Below are 16815 nucleotides of genomic sequence, written 5' to 3'. Positions count from 1 at the left end.
TGTGTGTCCCTAGATTTTGTTTTTTTGCAAACATGTAAAAAAAAAACTTCCATATGAAAATTTGATTGTTATCTGATTTCTATGTGATTGTTATGTGATTGCTATCTGACTGCTATGTGATTGCCACACCTGCAATTACAAATTAGTTGAAGTCATGACTTTGATTTTTTAAAATGTATTTTCCATACAATGCAATTTCCCCAAAAGAAATAGAAAGTGAAGAATAGAGTGACGTGGTTGGATTGACCTAGCCATCCTTGAGATATCCACAAGACTGAATCTCTTAAGATAATTAGCCCATTAAGTGAATAAGAACAAGTAGACTTCATTAAATCAAATGCCATGAATTACAATGTAACAAAATAAAATAATGACTGAAATTTGATAAAGAAATCAACAAATTACTAATGTATAAGCAATGATCTTTGAGCAGGCCTACACAACTAAGGGGAATCTCACTCTACAACATGTTCTCACGGGTAAAGTTAACCTAAGAAATTCTGACCTTTAGAGGAACTCTTGTTCTTGGAGAATGTATAGACTAATTTATGGGTTTGTCTTCCAAATCATCGATTTGATCCTTCATTCATGCTTCCTCTGACTTTTATAGATTTAAATTGGTTGAGTGATTACCAAAATATACGTTCCTTGAAGCCCTAGTCGATTTTGAAGTCAAAGAAAGATTGGGAGATCGAGAAAACAACAATAGACAACAAGCTGTGACTTGCATGTTGACTGGGCTAGAGCACGATGCAATCACATCAACATCTAATGTGGTTGCATATCTTACCTTTCCATGGTGGCGAGGAAGCTGAAATCCGCCATCATAAGCTTGAATACAAGTAAAAATTAAAGAAAATACCTAAAAACTAAGAAAATGGAAGAGAGAAAGGGGGAGAAGGGCTGGAGGCTTGAATGGAATTACCTCAAAATGAAAAGAATCTATTCATACAAGTGCGATAATGTTTCGATGCTATAGGTCAGCATCTTGATACTACTAAAAAATGCCCTAGCACCCTACAACATCACTCGAAGGTGTGCTTTAGGATTTCTCGATTGCAGCATCGTGATACTATGGTATTGTTTTGCAGCGCACAAGCATTGCCTGGTGTTGCAACACTGTTCTTTATGGATTTTTTTAAAAATCTTTTTGCCCCTTTGAGCCTAGTTGCTCGACCCCTAAATGCTTCGTTTAGCTCCAAAGCACACTTAAGACGTCCCAATAGTTTCTCGTGCTCGATTATCTATAAAAACTCGTATTTAACCATAAAATTTCAAGAATTGTCTCGTCTTAGGCAAAAAATATAGCTAATTTTAGAAGATATAAGGAACCAAACGAGTATCTCTAATTATAATTAAAATTTCATAATAATAGAGAGTTTACAATTATAAATGATAACAATAATAGAAAAGGCGAAAAATTAATTAGCATATGAAGTTAAACTACAGGATTGAAGAGGGATAATTCATATTTCAAAGATCTAGCTTAGAAGTAAGAATCCACCCAATAGTTTGATTGATAATTCAACGAAAAAACCTAGTTAACTAACCAATTGAATCCTTATTTCTACATGCTAGTTCATTAGAACACTAATTAACACAAGCACAACTTAAGTCGTGCTACTAGGTGATTAAGCACACAACATGTACGAGTTATGCAACAATCAATCGCAAAAGCCAATGTTTTTTATAGAATATTCGTCAAATCAATAACAAATACATAGCCATGAGATGAAAACTTGAATAAAAAACATGCATTAAAGACAAATTCGAAGTTCTAAATAATATTCGCACCTTCCACAATTGGGTTTCTCCTACTCCAAGCTAGTGGAATTTTCCCTTGTCACTCCTGATGTTCATAAACTCCAAGATTTCAAAGAAGAATGGCAAGATACAACCCAAGTTGGTGGAAAACTATAAGAACATTAAAAAAATCAAGGTTAGAGATCAAAGGGACAATTGTTTATTTGAATAAAAGAGAATTTCTTTTTTAGTGGGTCGATAACGTCATGATGCTATTAATAGCGTTGTGACGTGGTTGGTGTTGATCTCTAACACGCTGCAAAGTCGAGTCACTTACTACCGATGAAAATTCAGAGGGTCGTGACATTTTGAGAAAGTATTGCGATATTGAGCCTTTGCATTGCGACATTGTGAAGTGTCGATCTACAACAATGTGATGCTCCCAATCTATCTTGTGATATTGAATGGAATAAAAAATTTCAGTTAAATACAAAAAGTAGATACTAACCAAAAATTTATTTGAATCAAGTGGCTCTATGACCCAACAATATATCTAAATCCTAAATCATATTTTCTATTTCACTTTGTTGCAGGAAAAGTTTTTAATATATATGAATATGATATTCTCTTTATTTACACTATAATATTAGTATCATGAATATTTTGTAATAGTAAGTTCTACCTAATTTTTTAAAAGATATTTACGTGACAACTAATTAACGAGCGTGTAATAGGTATGGTAGCTGTTTGAAGGATTTTTGTTCTCATTTCTCAGCCCTTGAACCATATCCACATTGCTCGGCCACGTGGTGGATTCTGGCAACGAAGGGCGAGTATATGTATGTATATTATTATTGTTTTCTTTTCTGGGAAATATTTATATCATTCCTTTTTTCTCCGAAGCAAAAGCGTTATATTTCCAATTCATGAATCTTCCGGTCCAAGTACGGTTTCGCGAGACTTCCCGAAGAAACTCCACTGCGCTACTTCTCTTCTTACATATACTCCTCCAATCCCGTTCACCACTCTGATCAACAGAAACAAAACTCTCAAATTTCCAATTCCAATTCCAATTCCAATTCCAATTCCGATTGTTTCTCTTCCAGTTCAATTCATTGCAACGGACTTCGTCATCAACGCTACTCGCCGTTGAGGCTAATCTTTAGCAATGGCCTCCACCACTGCGCCGTTTTATGCAATTGGTATTCGTTTTCCTTCACATTCCTCTTCCATTTCCTCCACTACAAACGCTCTCATTCTCAAGCCGCCACATGCCATTTCCCTCACTGCGAAACCTAAATCGCCCTTGCTGTTGAAGAGGAATGGTGGGTACCAGAGTTTTGGGAGGAATTCGAGGTTTGTTGTTCGCTGCGATGCCTCTAATGGAAGGGTCAGCTCAGTTCTTTCCCTTACTTTTTTGTTTGTTAGTGATTCGATTTGATTCTTTTTCACTTCCTTTTGTGGTGTTTAATTGGTTGGAATCTGTACTGATGAATAATTTCGGAACTAGTTTTCTGGATTTTGTCTATTTAGCACGTTAGGTGCTCTGAACTCTGGACAATTTGGTTTATTCAGAGCAAACTGATTTAGTATATGCATTATATGAGTAGTTGAGATACCACCCTGTAGCCTTTACTAACTCTGTTTAGTTTTACATCAGATTACACAGCAAGAATTTACAGAAATGGCTTGGCAAGCTGTTGTTTCTTCTCCAGAAATAGCAAAGGAAAATAAGCATCAAATTGTAGAGACTGAACATTTGATGAAGACCCTACTGGAGCAGAAGAATGGGCTAGCTCGTCGGATATTTTCTAAGATTGGGGTTGACAATACCCGTCTGTTGGAAGCTACCGATAATTTCATCAAACGCCAACCAAAGGTAATTGCATCTTGGTATCAAATTCTTATTTCTTATATCTGTTTATTAGTCTAGGTCTCTTGGAGTATACACGTCTATGAACTTCTAACTTTGGTTGTGAATTGTCATATGAATTTTAGTTGCTAATATCCTAAAATATCTGGTGCTTAGGTTATTGCTATTAAACGAGTCTCTATTTACTGTTCTAGGTCCTTGGCGAGTCAGCTGGTTCAATGTTGGGACGTGACTTGGAAGCACTGATCCAACGAGCCAGAGAATTCAAGAAAGAGTATGTGGACTCATTTGTGTCTGTGGAGCATTTGGTTCTTGGGTTCGTTCAAGATCAACGCTTTGGGAAGCAACTGTTTAAGGATTTTCAAATATCGTTGCAAACTTTGAAATCTGCGATCGAGTCCATTAGGGGGCGCCAATCTGTTATTGACCAAGGTTGAACCTTCCTTCACTTTTTTAATTTCTTTTGAATACTCTTATGTGGTCGTGTTCTGCGTATGTCAAATATCTAAGCTATTTGTTGGACCTGATGTTTATTTTGGTTGTGTTGTGTCTACATGCAAGCCTAAGGAAAACATCAGAAAGTTGGTCGATTATTTTAGCTTTACTAAAGCAATCACTGAGGAAAAATTACTTATAGACTAGGGATATTTTGTTCACCAGAAATTAACATAGCAATAGAGCTTATAAAAAAATGAGCCTTGGTGAGTGCATACTTATTTTTTTTGTCTTGTTGGAGTATGTTCAGTGTTGAATTTCCGATATCCTTTTCTCATTCATAAAAGGTTCCATAGATGATGCCAGGTGCCTCTCTGTGACCTGCTGGCATGTTGGCATCCGATTTATGTGTATGTATTCCATTTTTAAGTAATTGTGGTTTCTTGCAGATCCTGAAGGCAAGTATGAATCACTTGAAAAATATGGAAAAGATTTGACAGCATTGGCGAAAGCTGGGAAGCTTGACCCTGTAATTGGAAGAGATGATGAGATTAGAAGGTGTATTCAGATTCTATCTAGAAGAACAAAGAATAATCCTGTGCTTATTGGTGAACCTGGTGTTGGGAAAACTGCTATTTCTGAAGGGTAAGAGCGCATTGTTTCACCTTGCACGTGTTAAAAAGTAAATAAAGCCCTATAAAATGCTGGTTTGAGATAAGTAGATTAACTTAGAAAGAAAAAAGAAAAAAGAAGTAGAAGATAGAAGTCACGTATAACTATGCATTTGGTCCTTCTGGAATATTGTTTGGTTAACCACTGTCTATTTAGCATTAAGTTTGATTGCCACTTCAGTATGTATCAAAAGGGAACACAAGCATTAATACTATTGAACTTTTAATCTCCTGGTAGATTGCATATTGGAGGCTGTGTTGCTTGTGTAGAATTTTTGTCAGTGTATGCTTTTGGCTTGGAAAGAAGGCTTGACTTATATTTTCATTTTTTTAACAACTTTAGTACTTATTTATACGATTTATTTTCATTTCATATTAACAGGCTTGCTCAAAGAATTGTTCAAGGTGATGTACCTCAAGCTTTGATGAATAGACGGGTATGTAAATGACTTTTTCCTCCCTCTTTCCCTCACACACACACACGCACGCACATAGTTCTTTTAGATGGGAGAGGAAGCTGGTGGTTTTCTCATGGTTTTGTGATTAAATTTGTTATAGGTATATTAGGGTATTCTTAAGGATATGAGAGGGGTATATTTGTAATTAGCTAGGGAGTTTGTTACGGAATTTGGTTATGAATAGAGGGAAGGGGACGAGGAGGATTGGCAATATTTTAGCGAATGGATTAGGGTACAAGAGAGATTTTAAGTGAGGAAGGGAAGGATTTGAGAGAGATTTCAAGAGAGGAAGAGTAAGTACCTCGAACACTTGGTGGTGGAGGTAGTGGAGAAACAATGATTTTGACGAAGATGGATTCCCATTTTGATAATAGATAGTAGAAAGACAATCAAGAATGGAGACAAGGATGGATCTGCTCTTGGAGACCAAGAGAAGAGACGGAGACATCAAGGCTTGAAGGATCATTATGTAGGGGAGGGTTGGCAATATAAAAGTGATGGACACAAATGAACAAGGGAAAGAGCGTGGAAGAGGTTGATTATGTGCAAAAAAAATGGCTGAGTCAATACAAGAGAAACACTGCAAGTAGTATGGAAAAAGAAGGGAAATCTCCAACGGGGGGCCATTACTAATTTACTTGCGACAACTATATGTGCCACCAGAGATGAATCCCTAAGGAGGGTGCTGACATAAAATTCATGCACTGATGCGTATGCAATCGGTTAGTCACAGAAATGAGCAAATTCCACCGAGAACGAATTGGAAGAAGCAGATTCCACCATAGAGCATGGAAGTGGTGAATTTGTCAACAGGCAGATCACCGTCTAGTGTTCTGCTGGAAGTCGAATACCAATGCATGAGTGCCCAGTGTGCCGAAGTTAGGATTTCCATGGTAAATATCACCAATCATTATGACTTTGAAGGCTGAAAATGAAAATGTGGAAGAAACATTGATGCGAAGGTAGGAAAAAGGCATCGGAGAGATAGGAGTAGAAAGTTTGGAAGAAAATGGAAATAGGAGAAGAAATGTACATAAAGAAGGTATTGACCAGCGAGATCACATTGGCACCAATGCAGGGATCACATTGGCACCAATGCAGGTTGTGTGGAGATGGGTGTGTGGGAATGAATTTTTTTTATTTGTTTTTCATGTAGATTGTGAGAGAAAAGAAGGTTTTGGAATGAAGTTGGGTTTTAGACTTTGTGGACTGAGGATGAATAAACTTGTTGAAGCCCATGTGTTTTCAAAGAAAGAAAAGCCAAAGAAATTCGTTGAGGTCCATGTATTTTTTAAAAGCAGAAAATTTGATGGTTTTATAAGATGGGTCTTAGGTTGGACAGTCCTTTGTTTAAAACCTGAGACGTGATCCAAGAAGGGTGTAGGCTCTCGGGAAGACACCAACCCTAGTGGCAATTGTGTTTTACCTTGCTAAAAAAACATTAGGAGGAAAGAGTTTCATAAATAGAAGAAATACCCAATTACAAATAAAGAAAGAATAAAATAATTACAAATAAGGAAAGAATAAAATACAACAAATATAACGCAATGAGTACAATATAAAATTTCACAATAAAGGAAATAATCAACACTCCCCTTCAAGCTGGTTTGAAGATATCATTCATAGCCAGCTTGTCAATCAACTTGTTGAATTACCATTTTGGAAGACCTTTGATTAACACATTTGTGTTTGCTCTACTGTCGGGAGAAAGGGAATACATATTATTCCTGCATCAATCTTTTCCTTTATTAAATGTTTATCAACTTCAATATGTTTGGTCCTATCATGAAGGACTGGATTGTGAGCAATGGAAATTGTTGACTTGTTATCACAATAGATGCATATGGGCATTGTTTGAGAGAAGTTCAATTCTTCTAATAGTCTTCTTATCCATGTCCTCACAAATACCATGGGCTAATGTCCTAAATTCTGCTTCAACACTACTTCTTGCAATCACACTTTGTTTTGTACTTCGCCAAGTAACCAGATTTCCTCCAACAAAAGAGCAATACCCCGAAGTAGATCTTTTATCAGTCGTGCTTCCTGCCTAATCAGCATCAGTGTAAACCTCAATGTTTAGGTGGTCATGCTTCGTGAATAATATACCTTTTCCTGGAGTACCTTTCAAATATCTCAAAATTCTATAAACTGCTTCAAAGTGAACTGACCCGGGAGCATGTATGAACTGACTTACTACACTAACTGCGAAAGCAATGTCAGGACGTGTGTGAGAGAGGTATATGCGTCTCCCTACATGTCTCTGGTACTTTTCCTTTTCTTTTACTTCTTTTTCAGTTGTAGCAACCAATTTTAAATTTTGCTCAATAGGAGTTTCTGCTATCTTGCAACCAAGTAAACCTGTCTCATTCAGTAGGTCAAGAATATACTTCCTCTGGTTGACAAGAATGCCATTTTTAGATCTGGCAAACTCCATTTCTAGGAAATACTTTAAGGTTCTCAAGTCCTTGATTTGAAAATCATTAGCAAGGTTTTTCTTCAAGATATTCAGTCTTGTCTCATCATTACCTGTAGGAATGATATCAACAACATACACTATCAAAGTGACCAACTTACCACTTCCAGTATGTTTATAGAACTTAGTATGATCAGCTTGACTTTGACTGAATCCATAGCTTGTGACTGCCTTTCCAAACCATTCAAATCATGCTCTGGGAGATTGTTTAAGCCCATATTATGATTTCTTTAACTTGCACATTTTGTTAATCCCGAGATCCACCTCAAAACCAGGTGGCAAGTCCATAAAAACCTCTTCTTCAAGATTCCCATTGAGAAAGACATTCTTCACAGCAAGTTGATAAAGAGGCCAATCAAAATTAACTGCCACAGACAACAATCTAATAGTATTAATTTAGCTACTGGAGCAAATGTTTCTGATAATCAATGCCATAGGTCTGAGTGAACCCCTTGGCAACCAATCTGGCCTTGTACCTTTCAATACTACCATCAGCTTTACATTTTACATTGAACACCCATTTGCATCCCACTGTCTTCTTATCTTTTGGTAGTTCGACTATGTCCCATGTGCAATTTTGTTTCAGTGCATTAAACTTTTCCATCACTGCTAATTTCCAATTCAAATTATTTAGGGCTTCCTATATATTCCTTGGAACAAATAAGTTGGTTATTTTGGATGTGAAGGACAGTTGGACAATCTATGATAAGAAAGATAGATTTTAATGGGATATTTTGTGCATTTATGAGTACCTTTCCTATGGGCAATTGGAATATCAAGATCAGAGATATCAAGTAAAGGATTAGAAGGAGATGAAGAACTAGGAGAAATAGGAGTAGAGTGTCTAATACCTGGATCTTCAGGATCATTCATCGGAGTATTTGATTGGTCATGTGATAATGTCAATTGTCTGATTTCGGACTCTTTAAGTCAAGTTTCTTCAAGTATAAACCTGAAGTTCAGGATTTCGACTTGTAGAGTCATTTTGTAGTTTCTCCCCCTGAAGAAGAACTCTCCATACTTGGTATCGAAGGACTAGAGCTCATATTTGCAGGACCACTGATGTTTGGGAGAGATAAAGTATCCCAAAAATTATCTTCAAGGTTAGATAACTCCCCCTCAAGAAAATTTGGGCCAAAACAAGGTTGATTTTCCAAAAAAGACACATCCATACTCTCAAAATACTTGTGGGTCAAAGGATCAAAACATTCGTAAGCTTTCTTTTGAGAAACATAGCCTACAAAAATGCATTTGGTGGCTCGAGGATCAAGCTTAATTCGAGAAAGAGGAGAAGTATGGACATAAGCAGTACACTCAAACAATTTAATTGGTAAATCAGAAGACAACCAATTATTAGGAAAAAACTCATTGAAGTGATTAAAAGGAGTTTTAAAATTCAAAACCTTAGACGACATTCGGTTGATTAGATATGCAGTTGTAAGAACGGCATCGCCCCACAAATATTTTGGAACATTCACAGAGAACATAAGGGCACAAGCAACTTCAAGTAAGTGTCTATTCTTTCGCTCAGCAATGCCATTCTGCTGAGGCGTGTCACGACACGTAGCTGGATGAAAAATGCCCTTTTCTTGCAAAAAAAAAATTGGTTAAATGTTCATTGAAATATTCAATGCCGTTATCAGAGTGAAGAACTCAAATTTTAGTTTGAAATTGAGTCTATCATATTGTAAAACTGAATAAAAACTTCTTTTACCATTGACATTTTTGTTAACAAATATAGCCAAGTTAAACGAATGTGGTCATCTATAAAGATAACAAACCAACGCTTACTACTGAGTTAAGACTATGGACGGACCCCAAATATCAGTATGAATTAAGGAAAAAGGTGATGAAGCCTTGTACGGTTTAGGCAAATAGGTGGATCGATGATGTTTGGCAAAAATGCAACTTTCACATCGAAAAACTGAACAATCAAATCCTTTAAATAAATCGGGAAACAGATACTTTAAATAATTTGGATGCCTTAATCTACGATGCCAAAGCATGATAGTTTCTTTAACAGAAGGATAACAAATACTACTCAAGCCTTGAACTTTTTTATGAAAACTTCATCAAAGTAATAGAGACCATCAATCATCCTAGCACATCTAATTGTCCCCCCGATTCCTGATCCTGAAAGATACAATGAGTTTCACAAAAGATAACATGACAGTTAGCATCCTTAGAGAGTTTACTAACAGACAACAAGTTACAAGCTAATTTTGGAACATGAAGGACAGAACGTAGTATAAGTTTTGTAAAAAGAACAATTCATTTTCTTGCAATAAAGGTGAAGCTGCCATCGGCAATGCGAATTTTTCATTGCAATATATAGGAGAATATGATTCAAATAAACAAGAGGAACTGGTCATATGATCAGAAGCTCCAGAGTCTATAATCCATGGAGATGAATTACTGCATGAGAATGTCTTAGGATAATTATCTATTTGAGTCAAGGGAACACATGAATTATTAGATGACAAATTGGTAGGTAGCAATTTTAGGGTTTGATGAATTTGCTGTTGTAACAGGGTAGTAATTAATAATGGGAAATAGTAAATCTACCAAACCAAGTAAGCCGAACCAAACCAGAATTGTTGAACCAACAATGAGTAGTGAACCGAACCAGTGAACAACCCCAAATAGTGAACCAAACCAAGTAATGAGCCGAACTAACTAAGTCGACCAAGCTGAAAAAAAATCAGACCAGACCCGTTGAAACAAAACCGAACTAGTTTACACTGATTTTATATGGCTTCTACGAACACGAAACAACAGAACTCCACGATGCAAACTCATGAAGAGGAACGTTAAACAAAGAAGAGGGGGTTAGCCGATTCCGTTGAGATTAAGAGGATTCCACCGATGGTTCCATTGGAACAATCACCATTCACTGGATCAATAAAGGTGCGCAAACTCTTCTGAGGTACGCAAGCTCTTCCTAAGGTGGGGTTGAAGCTGCAACTCTTAAAAACAAAATCCAAAAGACAGCGACGATGTGATGGCGTCGTGCAACTATGGCTTGCCTCGTCGGTTTGTACTTGTTTAAGCTAGATCAGAATCGCCAACTTGAGAAGATGACCTGCGATTGGAAGTAAGGTGTGCTATTTAAAACAACAGCTAGGGTTTCGACAATGATAGGCTAGGATTCTGGCTATGGCGGCTAGGTTTTTAGGATTTTAGACATAGCTATGATTTTCCAGTTCTGATACCATGCTAAAAAAACATTATTTTTTCTCTAATTAATCTTAGGAGGAAAGAGTTTCTTAAATAGAAGAAATACCCAATTACAAATAAAGAAAGAATAAAATAATTACAAATAAGGAAAGAATAAAATACAGTAAATATAACACATAAGTACAATATAAAATTTCACGTAGGAAATAATCAACCTACCCAATATTCATGCTGCTGACCTTCTCCACCGGGCAAGCTCATGACTGGCCGAAACTACCATCTGCCATCATTTGCCAACCGTCTTCCGCCACTGCTCACCATGTAATCACTGACCAGGTCTATTTTTGGGCTGGGATTATTTGATTGTTAAAAAAAAAAAAAAAAAAAAAAGAAGTGTTTTAGGGTTGGATAATGATAGGAGTGCTATTAGGGTATTGTAAATATTAGAGGGGTATATTAGTTATTAGCTAGGGAGCTTGTTATGGAATTTGGTTATAAAATAAATGGAAGGGAAACGAGGAGGATAGACAATATTTTGGTGAGTGATTTAGTGCCTGAGAGATCAATCTCTCAAGTTAGGGAGGGTCCAAGTACCTCGAACATTGGCTTATCTTGTAGTTTGGTTATCTTTTGTCTTTTTATACGTTGGGGTTCTGTAGCTTTGTTCCTCCACCCCTTTCTCCCAGGGAGGCGTCTTTAGGACTCACTGTTTGTCACAATCTTTATAACGTGCTTTCTTCTTGTAGTTAATATCTCTTGACATGGGTGCTCTAATTGCTGGAGCAAAATATCGTGGAGAATTTGAGGATAGGCTCAAGGCTGTACTGAAGGAAGTTACAGAATCAGATGGCCAGATTATCTTATTCATTGATGAAATTCACACTGTAGTTGGAGCAGGTAGAGTATACAAACTTGAATTTGGAAAACTGTAGCTTATTATGGGTCGTGGGTTATTGGCGGCGGTTCCCCAGTATGGTGGGAACTCTTGTTTGCATTGTGTTCTTAACTTAATAAACTACTGGTGTCTCTTTAGGTGCTACAAACGGTGCAATGGATGCTGGCAATCTATTGAAGCCTATGCTTGGTAGGGGTGAGCTGCGGTGTATTGGTGCCACAACGTTGGACGAGTATCGAAAGTACATTGAAAAGGATCCAGCACTGGAGCGCCGATTCCAGCAGGTTTATGTTGATCAACCAACTGTGGAAGATACCATTTCTATCCTCCGTGGACTTCGTGAAAGATATGAGTTGCATCATGGAGTCCGCATATCCGACAGTGCTCTTGTAGAAGCTGCAATTCTGTCAGACCGGTATATTAGTGGACGATTTCTACCTGACAAAGGTAAACATACTTATGAGGAATGGAATAATCTTATATTGTTGTAAGTATGTTTTATTGTAATGAAAAAATTTTAGTGGAAAGATTGTGGATGTATGTCATGGGTGCTAATGGTTATTTCGAAATACAGCCATTGACCTTGTTGATGAAGCTGCTGCTAAGCTGAAAATGGAAATTACCTCGAAACCTACTGCTCTTGATGAGATCAATAGAGCCGTACTGAAGCTCGAGATGGAGAGACTTTCGCTAACAAACGATACAGACAGGGCTTCTAGAGATAGGTTGAGTCGCCTTGAAGCCGAGTTGTCTCTTCTAAAGGAGAAGCAAGCCCAGCTGACTGAGCAATGGGAGCACGAAAAGTCCGTCATGACTCGTCTTCAGTCGATCAAAGAGGAGGTATGTTGTTTAAAGACAATAGAGAAAGTTAATTGGTTAAAGTTCCACCTCTACATTTAAAGTAAGTTTCTATGTGGTAAATATAATTTGACATAATCAGGCTGCAGCGGCAACATTCTATTCCTAGAACTGTTCAATTTGGATTTTCATCTGCTCGGTAATTATACGATTTTTGTTGCAGATCGATCGGGTAAACTTGGAGATCCAGCAAGCTGAAAGAGAGTATGATCTTAATCGAGCAGCCGAATTGAAGTATGGAAGCTTAAATTCCTTGCAGCGGCAGCTTGCAGATGCAGAAAAGGAGCTAGATGAGTATATGAATTCTGGAAAGTCCATGTTGAGAGAAGAAGTGACTGGAAGCGATATTGCTGAAATAGTCAGCAAGTGGACCGGGATCCCTGTATCTAAGCTTCAACAATCTGAGAGGGAAAAGCTTCTACATTTGGAGGAAGAACTTCATAAACGTGTTGTGGGTCAAGACCCTGCAGTTAAATCAGTTGCCGATGCCATTCAAAGATCTCGAGCTGGTCTTTCTGATCCAAACCGTCCTATTGCTAGTTTCATGTTCATGGGTCCGACTGGCGTTGGGAAAACAGAACTAGCTAAGGCCCTTGCTTCCTATTTATTTAACACAGAGGAGGCCCTTGTGCGAATTGATATGAGTGAATACATGGAAAAGCACGCAGTTTCAAGACTGATTGGAGCTCCACCTGGTTATGTAGGTTACGAGGAGGGGGGGCAGTTAACGGAGACTGTTCGCCGAAGGCCTTATGCAGTCATTCTGTTTGATGAGATAGAGAAGGCTCATTCTGATGTGTTCAATGTGTTCCTTCAGATTTTGGACGACGGGCGGGTAACCGACTCGCAAGGTCGGACCGTGAGCTTTACTAACACAGTTATCATCATGACCTCAAATGTGGGTTCACAGTATATTCTCAACACTGATGATGATACACTATCAAAGGAAACGGCATATGAAACCATAAAACGACGGGTTCTGGAAGCTGCAAGATCGATTTTTCGTCCAGAGTTCATGAACAGAGTTGATGAGTACATCGTTTTCCAACCTCTGGATCGTGATCAGATCAGCAGTATTGTTCGGTTACAGGTAATTCTCCATGCTGATAATGCCTTTACCTTCGCTTCCCCCTCCCCTTGAGTGTTGAAACAATCATTTCACGTCTCTCCGTTTCAGTTTGTGTTATTTTCTCATGTATTAACAACATCTACACTTTCGTAAGCAGTTGCAACGGGTTCAAAAGAGAGTTGCGGACAAGAAGATGAAGATAGAGGTGAGCGATGCAGCAATTCAGCTTCTTGGAAGTCTCGGGTATGACCCAAACTATGGGGCTAGGCCGGTGAAGCGTGTAATACAGCAGAACGTGGAGAATGAAATTGCAAAGGGTATATTGAAAGGAGAATTCAAGGATGAAGACACAATTTTAATAGACACAGAAGTATCAGCATTCTCTAACGGCCAACTTCCGCAGCAAAAACTCGTATTCAAAAGAGTGGAAAACAAAGTTACTGAGAATCCTAATGCAGATAGAGAAGCGTCTGGTCAGATTCTATGAAACAGATGCCTTTCTATTCACACATTTTGTCGGTAGCTCTGTTCTTAGTAAATATCCATAGCTAGATAATTTGTTTTTCTTCTTCGTATACAGTTCAAGAAATCAATCTTCATGTAAGAAGTTGGTTTTCAAAATATACGTGGTTATTTTCTGCCTTCTGAGATGCAAAATTAAATTAGTTTATCTTAAATCTAATTTAGGGTATGTTTGGATTCACTTATAAACAAAAAAAAAAAAAAAAAAAGTCATTTTTATTAAAATGCTTTTGATAAAAATTGTTTAAAATGGAAAGTGTTTCAAAAGTTATTTTGGTTGTTTTGACAATCAGTTTAATATTTTTTAAATGACTTATTTTTAAAATTATACTTGAAAAATTAAATCAAATATATTTTTATTTAGTATAAATATTGTGACAATAGATGTTCATACTTAGTATCTATCATATATCATATTTTCATTTTTCAAAGTTTTGTTTGTGTTTTAACATTATTATATAGTGTTCATGTAATCCATCACTTAAAATAGAAAATTTAGAAAATTTTATATTTAGTTAATTTAATTTATTTTTATTTATATATTACGTTTAATTTATTTTAATATTAATTTATTTTATTATTATATTATATTATATTTATTTTAATATCATATTTTATTGGTATTTGTGCTCCGGTTTTACTCCTCAAGTTCACAACACATTATCAGTACGGTTTTTTTTTTTTTTTAGTTTTTTTAAAAGGTAGGTTTTGAAGGTATGTTGGTTTTTTCTCTTTATTATAATTAATAAATTAAATGTTATTTTACATATTTGATATATATTAAATTTCTAATGTAAATATAATATTTTGTAATAGTGNTTCTCTTTATTATAATTAATAAATTAAATGTTATTTTACATATTTGATATATATTAAATTTCTAATGTAAATATAATATTTTGTAATAGTGTTACTATGAAAAATATTAAAAAAATTAGAATTTATAGCATTTGTATTGGTAATAATTATTTGTCATTAGTGTTTCATGTTAAAATACAGCTTGATGTTATAAAAATGTGATCATCAAAAAATAATTTTTCTTTCTAAAACTCATAGTACATGGATGTACTTGAGGCTCTAAAATTTTAAATCAATATGTTAAAGAAAATATTTTTCTACATTTCAAATATATTCTTGCAGTAGCAATATCGAGAGAGGTTTTAATTAGTATTTTGAACTAATTTCATGTCTCATAGTGGCCGAAGAAAATAACTAGTTATGAAAAATCATGAATTTTGATCAACTGGAACTACACAATCCCTTAAAGCAAATGTTGTGAATGTTAATAATTGTAGTTGAGGTCGTAGTCACAGCCAAGGTCGTGACCATAGTAGAGGAAGAAATGATTATTATTTTCGTGGTGGTTATTTTAATCATTCAGATTTTAAATGAACTACACAAAATGATGTCACAAAGGAGACACACCACAAGATAAGAGTTCAAAAAGTATTGAAAATAAATGCTTTCGATGCAGAATGATTGGACATTGGTCACGTATCCCTCATACGTTAAAACACTTAGTTGATCTTTAACAAGCATTCCGGAAGGAAAAAGGAAAAAAAATATGGAAGCAAATTTTGCATATCAGGATAATGACATATTTGACACATCCCATATGAAAAATTTGAATGTGATGAACTTCTTTGAATCTCCGGAAGAGAAAATTAATTCAAATTTGATGGACTTCTTTGAATCTCCGGAAGAGAAAATCACAAAATTGATGGAACATTAAGTGTTTTCTTTAACTTTGTAGATTTAATATTTTTTTTTATTTATCTCCATGTTTTTTTCTTCTCTTAGTAGATGTTAACCTTTGTATATTCTAAATGTTTTTTTTATTGTAATTATTTTTTTAATGAAGAAACCTAAATCATTTTCATATGTTGTGTGACTAAAAAAATGAGTAAAGAAGATCTATGTCTGACAGACACTGCAACTACATATACAATATTTACCAGTAGAAAATATTCTTCTAAACTGACAATGTTGGAAGCAAAAGTCAATACATTATTAGGTTTTGCAAACCTAATTGAAGGATTTGGAAAAACTTTCTTTACAAGGAGATTCAAAGGACTTCTTGAATCTTCTGAAGAGAAAATCGATAAAATTGATGGAACATCAAGTGTTCCCTTTAACTTTGTAGATTTAATGTTTTTTTTTATTCAATCTCCATGTTTTTTTCTTCTCTTAATAGATGTCAACCTTTGTATATTCTAAATGTTTTTTTTTAATTGTAATTATTTTCTTTTAGTGAAGAAATCTAAATCATTTTCATATGCTAAGTGACTAAAAAATGAGTAAAGAAGATCTATGTTTGACAAACAATGCAACTACACATAATATATTTACAAGTAGAAAATATTTTTCTAAATTGACAATGTTGGAAGTCAATACAATATTAGGTTCTACAGACCTAATTGAAGGATTTAGACTAGCAAATATTATATTTCCTAGAGGAACAAAATTTACAATTGGCAATGCATTGTTCTCTAGTCAATCAAAGAGAAATCTACTTAGTTTTAAAGATATACGTTGCAATGATCATTATATTGAGACTGATAGAAAGAATAACATAGAGTATCTTTATATTATTGTTAGGTCGTTAAAGGATGTATATTTTTTATGTTAATTCTTCCAAAAT

The 16815-nt window shown here is 35.6% G+C and overlaps 1 protein-coding gene across 1 annotated transcript; it reads left to right on the top strand.

Annotated features, from left to right (window-relative positions):
* Positions 1-2608: 2608 nt before the first annotated feature.
* On the top strand, positions 2609-14314 carry LOC120069692 (chaperone protein ClpB3, chloroplastic). Its single transcript, XM_039021476.1, has 10 exons — positions 2609-3133; positions 3404-3622; positions 3811-4048; positions 4501-4696; positions 5105-5159; positions 11577-11727; positions 11864-12172; positions 12300-12565; positions 12747-13673; positions 13810-14314. Exons 1-10 carry the CDS (start codon positions 2912-2914, stop codon positions 14137-14139), a joined length of 2913 nt encoding a protein of 970 aa, XP_038877404.1. The 5' UTR covers positions 2609-2911; the 3' UTR covers positions 14140-14314.
* Positions 14315-16815: the final 2501 nt, after the last annotated feature.

Source organism: Benincasa hispida, unplaced genomic scaffold (genome assembly GCF_009727055.1).
Source record: "Benincasa hispida cultivar B227 unplaced genomic scaffold, ASM972705v1 Contig548, whole genome shotgun sequence".
Lineage (NCBI taxonomy): Eukaryota > Viridiplantae > Streptophyta > Magnoliopsida > Cucurbitales > Cucurbitaceae > Benincasa > Benincasa hispida.
The sequence above is the reverse complement of the archived record's forward strand: the minus strand, read 5'-3'. Positions and strand labels throughout refer to the sequence as shown.